Source organism: Kogia breviceps, chromosome 9 (assembly GCF_026419965.1).
Source record: "Kogia breviceps isolate mKogBre1 chromosome 9, mKogBre1 haplotype 1, whole genome shotgun sequence".
NCBI lineage: Eukaryota > Metazoa > Chordata > Mammalia > Artiodactyla > Physeteridae > Kogia > Kogia breviceps.
Window position 1 is genome coordinate 95,167,523 of NC_081318.1, and position 13,971 is coordinate 95,181,493.

The following is a 13,971-nucleotide window of genomic DNA, read 5'->3' on the forward strand; positions in this document are numbered from 1 at the left end:
TAAGAAGAGGCCACAGGGCTAGCTAGCTGTCTTTCCGCCATGTGAGGGAGGATACAAGGAGAAGTCAGCCATGTGCAGCTCAGAAGAGGGTGCTCACCAAACCCACCATACTGGTGCTCTGGTCTCAGACTTCTAGCCTCCAGAACTGGGGCACTGTCCCAAGCTCTGAACCAACTAAGAGAGAGAAGAGCTGGCAGATGGAGACCAAATATACCCTTTAGGATGAGAAAGCTTAGGTTGAAGAAATGAGTCTGGGTCTCTTAGCCAAAAGGACTTCCTAATCTGCACCCCCAGAACCAAACATACTTGTCTTCCTACTTCTGGACATCACTGGAAAATCAAGCTCACCCTGTGTAAAATGTACAGCACAGAGGAGTGGAGTATATTCTTCATGTTGGCAAATTGCTCCTAAGGTAAGGAGAGGAAGGGGCTGGGCTGGTATGGAGAATACCTCTCCTCCAGATATTCCTGAGGGGACTCACGCCATCTCAGTGGGAAGGAAGAAAGAATGGGATGAGGAGCGAAGGGTATTTCAGGAAAAATCCCTGTTTCTAGAAACTAGAGAAGCCGGGAAGTAGTGCTCTCGTGTTTGTCTTAGCTTTATTTGAGAATTAAATGAGATGATGTTATGTGCAGTGTGCCCCACTCATGGTGAGCGTATAGTAAATGTTAGCTATTTATGATGGTGTGTACTGTTATTAACTATGTCATATCAAGATTTCATGGAGTCTGACTGGATCCAAGATAGATATCAAAAGCCATCTACTAGCATTCTAGAGATCAGAACTGTATTGTATTTTTAAGTTCTACATTCTGATTTGTAATTATATTTGGCTAGTAACCCTCAAAATTTGGGCAGATTAGCAAGCTACGTTGTACTTAGTTAAATGTTTTTCCTCATATTCCAGAAAAGCTTTTTCTCCACTGTGTAGCTCCTAAGTACAGGTGTGGGTGGACTCCTGATTCTCCCCTTTCTATTAAACCTGATGGTGTGCGTTTCACAGCTGATTGAGCACAAGGTACAAGTGGATGCGTGGCGCCCTTTACTTGGGCAATTAGGGCTGAGCGTCTGTGCGGAGAAGCTTCTCTCATCACACACTTTCTAACTCTCGTCTTTTGAGAGCCCGTTGTTTATTTCCATTTTCTCTTTCTCCTCTTCCTAAGGGATGTTGTATCTTTTGTGTTATGACCCCAAGTTAAATGCTCATAAAATTATACTGGGTTTAAAACCAAAACTGATCGGGGGACAATTTGTTTTCTCCACTGGACTCTAAACCACAGTACTTTGTCCTGGATTGTCTAGCAACTCAGTTCTCCAGAGGTAAACTGAGATATAAATACAGTACCTTTTCCAGACGTATGAATACTATGGTTCAGTTTTGTTGGCTGTGTGCTAATGAAGAAACTGTAGGAATGTTTCATGTCTCTCCTTTACCAGGTGTTGAGAGTAAAAATCCTCGTGTGAAAGTTCCCCCTCCATAGCCTGGTAGCTCTGCTGGCATCAATTTCTTCAATTACCATATGCCTGAATAATTGATAAAGTGAACTCAGGTTCATTTTTTCACCACGTTCCCTTTGAGTGCTTCAGCAACATGAGGCAATTTATCATGCTTTTTGTGCAACAGTGCATAGACTTTTAAAAGAATGAATTTAGACCTTCCCTTCCTGTCCAAAAAATAAGCAGTTCTCAGGTTTGCAATGTTGAAAGTCCTGATTAGGATAGTTGGTTCAGCAATATCAGCAGGCCCAAGTGGCCCAAATTATAGACCCCCCCCCACTATTGCTTTTTTCCTCTTGCTTCATTTCCCTTTGGAGAAAGACCCAATTAAAAACAGTTGTGGATTTTTCTGAGGCTGTTTCTTTCACAGAGGTTATATTCAGCTCTTTGGCAAAGAAAAATGCCAGAGCAATTAGTGGCTCTAGGGAACCACTAGCTGTTTGTGTACTATTTCAGAAGAACCCATTGTGGGCAGCCTCTACATAGAGGTTCCTTTTAGAATGTGAATACTTCCTAGCCATTTGGAATATGCTTAAAATTGAAATCAACAGTCATGTCCTCACAAAGGTGCCTTGATTGTATATTCTAGATTAGAAGATGTCATGGCAGCATTTCTTAAGGACATAGGTTTCTTTTCATCATTATTCTCTGCTCACCTCCAGCTTGTGAGCTCTTGTTTCTCTTTAATATTCGAGAATGTTCTCTGATATACTTCTGGAAAACCTGCTGCTGGAATGAAGGAATATATAACTGCGAGTAACTTAGTCATTTTCTAGGTGACATTCTAATAAGAAACCGTTTTTGGATAATAGCCCAGTTGGAACTAATTCTCCACTATCCCTCCCAGTCAGGAAATAGCATGTCCAAGTTAATCAAATGTTTTGGTGCCTTGTGTACGCTACTGTTTAGTATAGTGGTGGTGCTGTGTCTTACAAGATGATCAATTTGTAAAGAATTAGAAATAATTATAAAGCCAACAGGAATATCTCATCCTTTGTTGACTGAAGCATTAGCCTAGCATCTTGCAGGTACTTCTTCGTTAGGATTACAAACAGCTGTTAGTTTCTAGCGGCTCTACAAATTGTGCAGGTTAGTGAGGTTCTGGTTAATAGGATGCCAGAAAACAGAATTTATAATAGCACTCAAGCATTAATGCAGAATGTAATAACCATACCTTTCCAAAGAAACCAACAGAGCCTAAACTATCTTAATGGTTTAAATTAATCTTTAATACACTATAACTTTGGGGAGGGGGCTTTGCCTTTCAAAAATGAAACAGCCAAGGTGGGGAAGTTTGGATAGGGTGAGAAGAAAATGTGTATTTGATAATACATTGTCAGAAAATAAAATTTGTTATGCAGTGGTCATCTAGAAGCACAGCTTTCAAAAAGATAGGATTTATTTATTTAAAAATCGGATTTTAATCACAGACTTCACTTACAAAGTTCTAAAAGCTTTTAAATGCAGTTGAGTTTCATTTATTATCCTACTATAGAACCATTCAGATTTTCAAAACATGAATATTTTTTTAAAGGTCAGCTCTTTCACTTTAAGAGACAGCCAACAAGAAGGGGGTGGAGAATCCAGTACAAATTCCAGTGCCTTCTGGACTGAAGGACACCTGGAGTACACCTGTGAGTGGGGGACCTAAACCTTTTTCCCTGGGAGGCCAAAACCCGACCTTGTTATCAGCCCAGGTTTTATCTTCAGATACCTCTGAACAGCCAACTTCCTTAGACCATACTGAAAATAAAAATTGCACTTCAAAAATTCTATTTTTGTTACTTTCAGCAAAAATACCCATTGCGTAAAATGAAGCACAATGGTATATTATGTCCTCTGTCTTCCCAGATTCTTCACTTAAAATTTGATTAAGTAAATCATATACTTTGAAGATAGGGAATAATGAATTGCCATTCATATTCTCCTGTGGTTTTAGCTTCAGAGTGTGAATTCTGCCTCTGCTTTTTTTATTCCAGTATGTAATTCAGAGTTTCCAGAAATGGAAATTTTTAAGATAGTCAGTCTACCCTCAGTGCATAAAGACTTTGAGAAAAGATGTCTTTGTTGATGTCGGCATTCCACAAACATCCTATTCCAGTGGAATTGTCCTATAATGTCCAATTACCTGTCTGAACTTGAGTCACTTGGTGATGTCTATTAAGTTTAGCAAAAACTATAAGTTACCTTGCTCCAAATTATACCCATTCATTAAAAAAAAATTGATTTTCGTTAAGTAATTTTGTCATAAATAAAAATTATGTTAAAAAGCATTTAGAATATTTTCGAAGATATTCCATGTAACATAGCTTCCTTAGAGGTGGTTTTTCTGAAGTACGGTTTAGTTTTAAAAATCTGGGTCTTGGGCTTCCCTGGTGGCGCAGTGGTTGAGAGTCCGCCTGCCGATGCAGGGGACAAGGGTTCGTGCCCCAGTCCGGGAGGATCCCACATGCCGTGGAGTAAGGCTGGACCCATGAGCCATGGCCTCTGAGCCTGTGCGTCCGGAGCCTGTGCTCCACAACGGGAGAGGCCACAACAGTGAGAGGCCCACGTACCGAATAAATAAAAAAATAAAAAAATCTGGGTCTTCCCAAATAAAATGAATTTTCACTCATGGAAACCACATTTTTTAAAAAATACAAGGATGATTACTACTAGAAATGCCTTGGAGAGCATGTTGGTACTGAATGCTAGAAACTACAGAAGGAATGGGAATTTGAAGTATTTTCAAATCATCAACTCTCCTTTTTTCTAATCTCCAAGTACTCGTAATTTGTTGTCAAGTTATAAAAAAAATTGCCTCTGTTAAATATCATCGAAGTATGAATCCATATTTAACTATATTGGTGACCTTTGGTAGTTGTGATGTTGACTTCTGTAAACTATATTTTAGAGTATACTGTCTAGGTGCTGTAATTTGTTTATTGTTTCATTCAGTTTCTGATGCAAAAGTATTTTATTGCCAGCTATCTACAAGGCACTCTTTTAGGTGCTATAAATATGATGACTTAACCAAAGATTCTTCCCTCAGAAAGCTTATAGTCTATAACTGAGATAATGCTTATAAATAAATAACTGTAACACATGTAAAACAACAACAATAAGAACTTTAAGATCAATGCAGTCAACAGCTATGTGAGTTCAGAGAAGGACGAAAATGTAGTTCAAGAAGAATTTGAGACGGTTCACTTTGTGGAGAATGTTGCTTTTGACTGAATGTTAAAGGATATTTAAGAGTAGAGTGTTTAGGGACAGTAGTGGCGAATTCTCCAGGCAAAAGAGAAAACAGAGATCCCAAAACTGGGCGCATGGACAGGGGATCATGTGTATTTCAACCCACATGAAGTGGAGAGTATAAAAAGGGAGGAGGACTGGAAACTAAGTAGGGGCTGGACCGTGGAGCCTTGAATACCTAGCTGAGTGTCTGAGTGTTCTTCAGCACCAGTGGGAACCAGCAGGACGTTTTGAGCATGAACAGCAAGGTGTGATCTGAAATGAACAGAAGGCAGAGGGAAGGTAGGGCTCCTTTTGAGAGACAATGAAGGCTTAAAGTAGGAGTGCCTATGCAGAGATATTGTACAGGTAGATGAGAGAAGCATGGCAACGTTTGTGATGTGGGGCAAAGAAAAGAGAGGAATCAAGTGTGACCCGAAGTTTTGAACTGTCATCCTGTAAAATAACAAGGAATCCTAAATCAGAGTTCTCCCAAGCAGTCTTCCTTCCTGTTACGCTCTTGGTATCTGTCTCCTCCAGACCTGTCTTGTAGAGCTGTGCTCCTGTGAAAAAGTAAGATTGTAGTTGTCTACTTCTGGCTTGTTCAGTACGTTGTAGTGAGGTAAGAGTTATATGGAACTTGCTCTTGCCAGCTTCAGGGATTGTTTGCCTCTGATAGTCACAGAACTCTAACTTGGTTGTGCCATCATAGGCTTCTTCAGTTACATGCCCTGGAAACAATAACCTGCTGAGATGCATAGCCCCTGCCCGCCTCACAGCATCAACATGATCACTTCCTCCACCCCCATCACTCATCTCCTGGTAGCTTCTGAAATACACCAAGCCTCTTTCCAACATCGGGGCCTTTGCACATGCTCTTGCCTGGAACATCTTTCCCATCTATTTCACATGTCTAGTGCTTTGCCTGTTTTTGGCCTTAGCTTAAATGTCATCCCCTCAAGAGGCCTTACCTGATCACTTTTTCTAAAGAAAGTGCCACCCGCTCTTCTCTATCTGAGCCCTTTGTTTCTTTCTTGCCTATTACTTATTACAACTTACAATTATTTTACTTGCATGCTTACTCATTTTTTGCCTCCTTTCCTGACAGAACATAAAGTCTATGATAACATAAACCATGTCTTTTATTGATGGCTGTATCCCTTGATGGCACCAAGAACTGTGTCTGGTACTCCTTAGGAGACACTCAATAAGCAGTTGTTAAATTAGTGAGTGAACTACCTATTCAGAATGCTCTATGTAACCTAACACTGTCATCATTTACCCTCAAATAATTGGATTTAATGTAAAGAGAGTAGCAACAAAAGCCTTCAAATTAATATATTTTTATTTAAAAGTATTCATATGATTCACATGGTGATATTTGGGAAATAGAACATAAATATTCTCCTTAAATTCCTGAATTTCCATAAAAGCTCTGTGGGGCTTCCCTGATGGCGCAGTGGTTGAGAGTCCGCCTGCCGATGCAGGGCACACGGGTTCGTGCCCCGGTCTGGGAAGATCCCACGTGCCGCGGAGTGGCTAGGCCCGTGAGCCATGGCCGCTGAGCCTGCGCGTCCGGAGCCTGTGCTCCACAACGGGAGAGGCCACAACGGTGAAAGGCCCACATACCGCAAAAAAAAAAAATAAAGCTCTGTGGTGCCACACTGCCTTACCATGATTTTTGGCCTTTTAAAAACTGAAATAGAATGGAGAATAGACTAGAAAATATCAGAGTGCATTGCATATAGTAACTATAGTTTCAAGAAACTTTTTAGTGTGTGTGTTGGAGGTCACAATATGAAACTATTTTTTACTGTGACTCCAAGTCAACATATGCTCTGGTATTTTCCATGTTATCCTAATCCCTAATCTGGCTGCTGTTATAGCTCTTCAGAGCCAGCATTGAATTGTCATTCTGCAGTGTTAGGATTGCCTGAGGCCTATTTGCAGTGGAAGCCTTCTCACAAATGCCCTCAAATTCAATTTTTTTTTTTTTTTTTTTAGTATTTTCTTATTGATCAACATACCTTAACCTCTCTTATAATGCTCAGTCTCACTGAAAAGAGTGTTCCCAGAGCACCTTTCACTGCAGAGTGCTGGACTGCTTTTAAGTTAACCAGGAAAAAATCACTCAGGGTTAGACAGCAGTAAGATTTGCTGGTTTTTACATCAAGAATTTGGACAATGATTTGACACATAGTAGTTACATTTGCTAAAATGGAATTTATGTCAACTCCTTTTCTCTTTTTTTCCTGTGTCTCTAAGCTGCCTGCCTCGTGCTTGGCTGTATGATTTTCCCTGATGGCTGGGATTCAGATGAAGTAAAACGGATGTGTGGAGAAAAGACAGACAAGTACACTCTTGGGGCTTGTTCAGTCCGCTGGGCTTACATCCTGGCTATCATTGGGATTTTGGATGCCCTCATCCTCTCGTTTCTGGCATTCGTGCTTGGTAACCGACAAGACAGCTTGATGGCAGAGGAACTGAAGGCAGAAAACAAAGGTAAGATTGCTTTGGGGAACTCTTACCTGGACACCTCAAACACAAAAAATGACACTCTGCATTCTTTCCCATCTGGTACCAGTGCATCCCCTCTGGGTCTAATTTGCTGCATTTTTAAAAATTGAAGTATAGTTGATTTACAGTGTTGTGTTAATTTCTGCTGTACAGCAAAGTGATTGAGTTATACATATATCTGCATTCTTTTTCATTTTCTTTTCCGTTATGGTTTATTGCGGGATGTTGAATATGGTTCCCTGTGCTATACAGTAGGACCTTGTTTGCCAAGGGGGAGGAGGGTTGGGGGAAGGATGGATTGGGAGTTTGGGACTAGCGGATACTGCATCTTTTAATGGTGTCTAGTTCACAGACTTTTCCCAGACGCGAGACATTTACACAATTAATATAGTGTATTTTTACGTTTACCTTTCTGAGGCTTTCTGAGTCCATTGTTATTTAGATACAGTTTTTCCAGTTTCTTCCTTCCATGAATTAATGGCTATGAAACAACAACTTTTTTGGGGGGTGGTTGTGGGGAGGCCCTACTTGGCCAAACAGCAAGTGCTTTCTCGCCACGTATTCAGCTATTTTCCAGGTTGAAATAAATGCCTGGGGAGTCTTTGAGAATCATTTATAAACGTCTTTGTTAAACTGCTCACTATCAATATACTTGAATTCAGACTCAACCTCTCAGAAAGAGGTAGAGATACTGGCCGCAAATAGTTACAGTTAGATATTTCAGTGTTTACCTAATTAGCTGAATTTTAAAATGTGTTATCTGGGTAATCAAAAGTCCTCAGATTTCTCTTCAAAAAGAAAATGCCTTCTGTAAAACACACACACAAACTAGGATAGAGAATAGGACATTGACTAGTGAATGATACATGAATATTCTAGTGTGCCAGTAAGAGCTAGCAAGTCGTTATTCAAGATAAATCTTTTAATTTTCTTTCCACATTTCTAAACCAATTTCTTGGGATAGAATTTTACTGTCTCTGTTTTGTTAAAGCCTTAGGTTCATTAAATTGTTTTGTCTTTATGTTATCTTTAATACTTTGGACTTGTATCAGCACCTTCAACTGAGTGGCTCCTTCTTCTAGCTTTTATTTCTAATTAAGAACTAAATCCATCCTTGAATTATGGAATTTAGTTTATTTCAAGTAGTGTTTACTTGAAAAACTCTTCACTGCCTCAACATGACTCAAATATAAGCATACGTTAGTATCTACGTGAATGTCACATGTAATGATAGTGTAGCAAGCTTTATACTTAGAGCATCACAATTTATGCTCATAAACCGTGAACTATAAAGAGATGAATAGAGAAGTCCAGGAGAGGAGCAGTCACCCGCGAGCCCTTTATTCCTCTGATTTATAGACAGAATACATATTCGTTTACTTGGTTCTGTCAAAAATATTCTAAACACAAAAATAATCCTTTCATAGGGAAATAGTACTGAACTTCCTAAAAACATGACTACCTCCCTCTGAGTTGCCTTTTCTAGATGCTGATTACACTTATAAAGCATGTTGCAGGTTTAAAGTGCTTTCACATGCACTCATTAATTTGGTGCCCTTGGCTATTGTCTTTGTGTCTTGTTGGATGTACACAGATGGGTCTCTGTCTTGTTAACTTCACCTCAAATTTAACAGTAGAGATAGCTCAATATTAGAATAAATTACCTTTCCCTAGAGAATGAATTAAAGAAAACTACTTTGTTCTGCAAATGCTTGATTCCCACCACCACTGAGAATTCTCTTTATTCACTGTACAATTCAAAGTTATATTGAGAACCTTTAACTTTCCAGATATCCTTTGACCACATATAAGAATAAGAAAATTCAGAAGAAAAAAATAACAAAGCCAGGAATATTTTCACTTGGCCACTGAGAATTCTAACTCAAAATCACACATACAACTGACAATTCTCCTGAATTCATACTTCAGGACGGAACAGGCAGGATTATAGAATAATAATCAACAGTTTCCAAGATGGGTCTTTTCTTCCAGTTGATTCAGTTAAATGTGGATGTCTGGTCCCTTCTGTCTAGGTCTTTATTAAAGAAAGCATCATTTTCTACTCAATGATATATTGGAAACACCTTGTAAAAGCATTAATGGGAAAGAAGATTAAAATAGGCCAATATAAGGTTTAGGGACTATCTGTTAAGAATTTTTCTGTGTTCATCATCTTCTCCATTTGAATATATCATATTTGGATGTATTCTAGAGTTTCTTCCATCTGTTTCTGAAGGACTAAAATCAGTAGCAGTTCATCTGTACCAAATCAAATAGATCTAATAAAGCAGCAGAGAACACCAGGCCATATTGATGAAACATTTCAGTTCTACGACATTTTTATGTCACAATTGAAATTCCTTTTCCTGGAACTCTGAGAATGTATCAACAGTTCTGTTACCCGGGCAGTTCTGATCCGTAAAACAATAGGGTCTTGTAAAAATCAGAGCAGGGTTTTCTAAGCCTTGTATAAAATGTAATCAAGCCTGCATGTTTCTGAGAAACGGTAGGAGATTTACAGTTGTTGTAGAGAGTAGCTGTTATTATTTAAACACTTGTTCATAGTTAAAACTTGCAAAAACTTAGGTTGTTTGAGGGAAAAACCAGTGGTTTGTTTGTACGTTTGTGTATGAACATAGTTTCACTAACCAGTAGTTCAATGGCTTTGAAGTGCATGCAGTAACCAAAACTAAATACATCTTTGTTACCTTCTCTCAGATTTCACTTCCCTGAGGATCTGTAAGAATAAGTTGTAATTATGAAATTGGTTTTATATATAGGTACTTTGCATGGTTACCTTAATATAAATTTTCCCTTATTGAAACATTGTTTTTCACTATCAATTTATTTTTTTCACTGATAAAACTAACGTAATGGCCTTTGATAGCTAAGGTCTCCTTTGGGTTCCAGGGCAATGCAATGAAACAAGAGGCAAATCTAGCTCCTGGAATTTTGGAAGATTTTATAAACTACATGATGCCTTCTGGTATCATGGAAGCAGATAATACCATAACTCAAGCTTTGACTCAGAAGAGGAAATAGGTTATGATATAGGTTATATCACCACACACACTGTAGTGTCTTTTACAGTCTTCCAGTTTTATGGCCTGCCAATCATCCTAACAACCTACATCTTATAACAAGTAGCCAGACCATTATAGAAAGAATAAACCTGCAAATGTGGCATATGCCCCCAGTTTGAAGAAGTTGGTCCTGAAAGGTCTCGTTATCATTCCTTCTTTATGTGGCTTTTGTAATCTAATAACACAATTGCCCTGTATATCTAGAAAAGCCACCAGATGAGTTCAGTACAGTAAGATATTTCTTAGATCCATAAGTCTTTCACAACAACCACCCCAATGGTCAAAACAAGAATCACTGTTACAGACTATATCAGAGAAGGGCAAGGAATAGAGTTCTAATTGTTGCCTTTACTCCACTTACAGAGTCTTAAGGTGAAAGGTGCTCCAGAGCCATAAATTAACTGTCACAAAGGTGCTATTCAAAGGGAAAACGGGGTGGTCCACAGATGAACGTCTCCACCTCTGTCTCTTAAGATAAATGTCCAATGAACTCACCTCGATCTCATTTTCATGTTCCCATACCGCACCTCCCACAGCATTTCATAAGGACCTCCTTTTCTAAGAGTGTAAATATAATTTGAAAGAGATCTAAGCTGAAATTTATCATAAATTGTGAAATGGCAAAATCTGAATAAAGCAGTTTTAACATTGTTTCACCAAACTGAAAGCAACAACTTTGATGATGCAAGTGTTGTCTTAGGGCAGACTTGTGTAAGAGAGAAAGTTAATCATCTATGGTGCTCTAACAAACAAACAAACAAACAAAAAAGAGCCCCACTGAAAAACAAAGAGGAGTGAAAACTTTAAATATCCAGCTAACTTTATACAGGAGTTGGCATATGCAAGAAAACTCAACTGCATCCCCTGCATTTGGGGAGCCAGCCCTATAGGCTGTGTGCTGTCCCTGGATCTGGAGATATTAGCAGACAGGCAGGTGTTCATTCTTGTTTGGGGCGTTGGGCAGCATGATTTCTAAATGAGCCAACAACAGTCGGCATTTAACCTTGATATGCTGCTAAACTGCATATTTTAACACACTGAACTGTGAAGTCAATTTCTTTATGTAAAATTAAAGTTTCATCCAGATAAAAAGGATTTGAAATGAAAGCTTCATTTTCGATTTCTTTCATTAATTGTGAAAGGATAAATAATTACATTTTCAAGAGCTCCTTTGCCACAAATATCTCTTTCCTTGTCAGACATCATTCATAAAGAGGTCTGTTTCTGCGTTTATGTGTATGGTCTTTGGAATTGCTTATCAGGTAATTGGGGCCTCTCATGAGCAGTTTTAAAGTCACTTTGTCTTCTAGCACTTTAACTTCAAATGAGAAAACATGATTATCCATCAAGAGGTGACTCCAGCTGCACTTATTTATTAAGTGGCTTAAGCTCTTTTTTTTTTGGCAGTCCGCGGGCCTCTCACCGTTGTGGTCTCTCGCGTTGCAGAGCACAGGCTCTGGACGCGCAGGCTCAGCAGCCATGGCTCACGGGCCCAGCTGCTCCGCGGCATGTGGGATCTTCCCGGACCGGGGCACGAACCCGTGTCCCCTGCATCGGCAGGTGGATTCTCAACCACCGCGCCACAAGGGCTTAGCTCTTTTTAATGCTGTAATAGGGGGAGTTAGAATAAATTCACTTTACTGAAATAACTAATTGAGAAACGCTTCAAGATTTTGAGTTAAGGTACCGTGCCGTGCCACGGCCTCATTGAGGGTGGCAGTGTGGTCTGTGGAAAGAGTGTGCACTGCCCAGAGCTGGTGTGATGTGACCTGAAGAGCCTTGCGTTCATATCTTAATAGTCCCGGAATTCAGCTTCCTTCTCTGTAAAATGCAGACTTAGCTAAATGGCATCTGAGGTTTCTTTCAGCTGTAAAATATTCCAATTCAAGGGACACCTTCAGAGGATGCTCTGAGAGTCATAAGAGCTTCTACCCTCAGAGCAATGAATACACTAAAGACTCTTTTAGGGACTTGTTAGCAATGCAAGGGTGACTAGGAGAAGGGAAAGATAAAGGTCAAGGGGAAGGAGGTCCAGGATGCCTGGGTGTTTCTCCCTCAGCCGTGTATGTCCCCACTGAACCTGCTGTCACAGCCCCACTCGTGCACGCCACCGAGAGGAGAATGAGTCAGATGTGGAAACTCTGTCCCATGCAGAGGAGGCTCCTTACCCCACTAGATTCCCATACTATGTGATGTCCATGTGGACACCTGGACAGTGAACAAGGCCCCAGATCACAGACACAAACTTTTTTTCTGGTCTCAACTCTGGCACTTATAAGTCATGTGACTTTGAACAAGTTGCTTAACATCTCAGAGCCTAAGCTTCACTTTCTTTAAAATAGGAATGATAATACCCAGCTCTGCCTCCTCTGGAGGGTTGGGAGAATCCGCCAAAAGCATAGATGTAGAAGAATTTATAATCAATGATATTGATATAGGCTTTACTTATTGCTCATCATTTCCCCCATATGACATTTTAATTGATCTTTGGAATAATCCTGTGAAGTCGTTATCATCATCCTAGTGTTACATGTCAAAACCAAGGCTCATAAAAGTTAAATATTTTGTGTAAATTTTCACAGCTAGGAAGGAATGGATCCAGGACTCAAACACAAATCATTTTACTTGAAATCTCAAGTTCTTTCTATTACACAACCTGATGTAATCAGTTCTTTATGGATGCTGATTCTATTGCTTTCCACTTGACTAGTCAACCCTGTGCACGTAAGAGTATAGTCTTATTTTCATTTGGTAGCTTTTAGATAATATTATTCAATCAAAAGTTTAATACACTTGAGAATGGGGGATAGCCTTGATTTAAAACTCATCCTCTTACTTGACTCTGTAACTTTATAAAAACCTGGTGAGGTAAGATCAGGAAGCCTAGGAAAGAAAGTATCTTCAAGTGCTTTGAATTAAAGCTTTAATAAGGCCATAGTGAATTGTCTGTTTCCCACTGGGGTTTGAACAAAGCCCTCGTGGTCATCAAAGCATCTCAGAGTGTAGCTCTAAAAAATGGCATACATCCTGACACTCTTTCAGAAGGGCTCACATCAGTCTCAGCTGGAGCAGACCTTCGTGCTCATCAAGTTGTTTTATGTACTTGGAGCTTCTAATTCCTCTCCTCTCACTCTTTCATAAGCTCACTCCCTTCATGTTCTCACCCCCAGCACTTCACAGACACTGTCTTATGAAGGTCACTCCCAATCTCCTAATCGTTAAATTTCATAGTCAATTATCAATCCCTGTACTGACTTATCAGCAACCTTTCACAGTTGACTACTGGCCCCATCCGAAGGTCTGCCTTTAGCTGGCTTCCAGTAGCTGACCTTGCCTAGATTTCCTTTTGCCTCTGTGGGGCTCTTTGGGCTCAGGCTCCCTTGCTGATTCCTCACTATCTATCTCTCCACTCTATCTATGCTCATATCCCAGGTTATCTCATCTCTGCCATGACTTTATTTATTTATTTTTTAACATCTTTATTGGAGTATATTTGCTTTACAATGGTGTGCTAGTTTCTGGTTTACAACAAAGTGAATCAGTCACACATACACATATATCCCCATATCTCCTCCCTCTTGCGTCCCCCTCCCACCCCTCTAGGTGGTCACAGAGCACCGAGCTGACCTCCCTGTGCTATGCGGCTGCTTCCCACTAGCT

At 39.8% G+C, this 13,971-nt stretch overlaps 1 protein-coding gene across 5 annotated transcripts in view; it reads left to right on the forward strand.

The window, feature by feature from the left end:
• The window catches only part of LHFPL3 (LHFPL tetraspan subfamily member 3), a 545,073-nt gene that overhangs the window by 380,181 nt on the left and 150,921 nt on the right, over window positions 1–13,971 (forward strand). For all 5 annotated transcript variants that reach the window (XM_059074562.2, XM_067042800.1, XM_067042802.1 and 2 more), the window contains exon 2: window positions 6,977–7,213. In XM_059074562.2, the coding sequence (XP_058930545.1) occupies window positions 6,977–7,213 (237 nt within the window). The remainder of the gene's footprint in view (window positions 1–6,976; window positions 7,214–13,971) is intronic.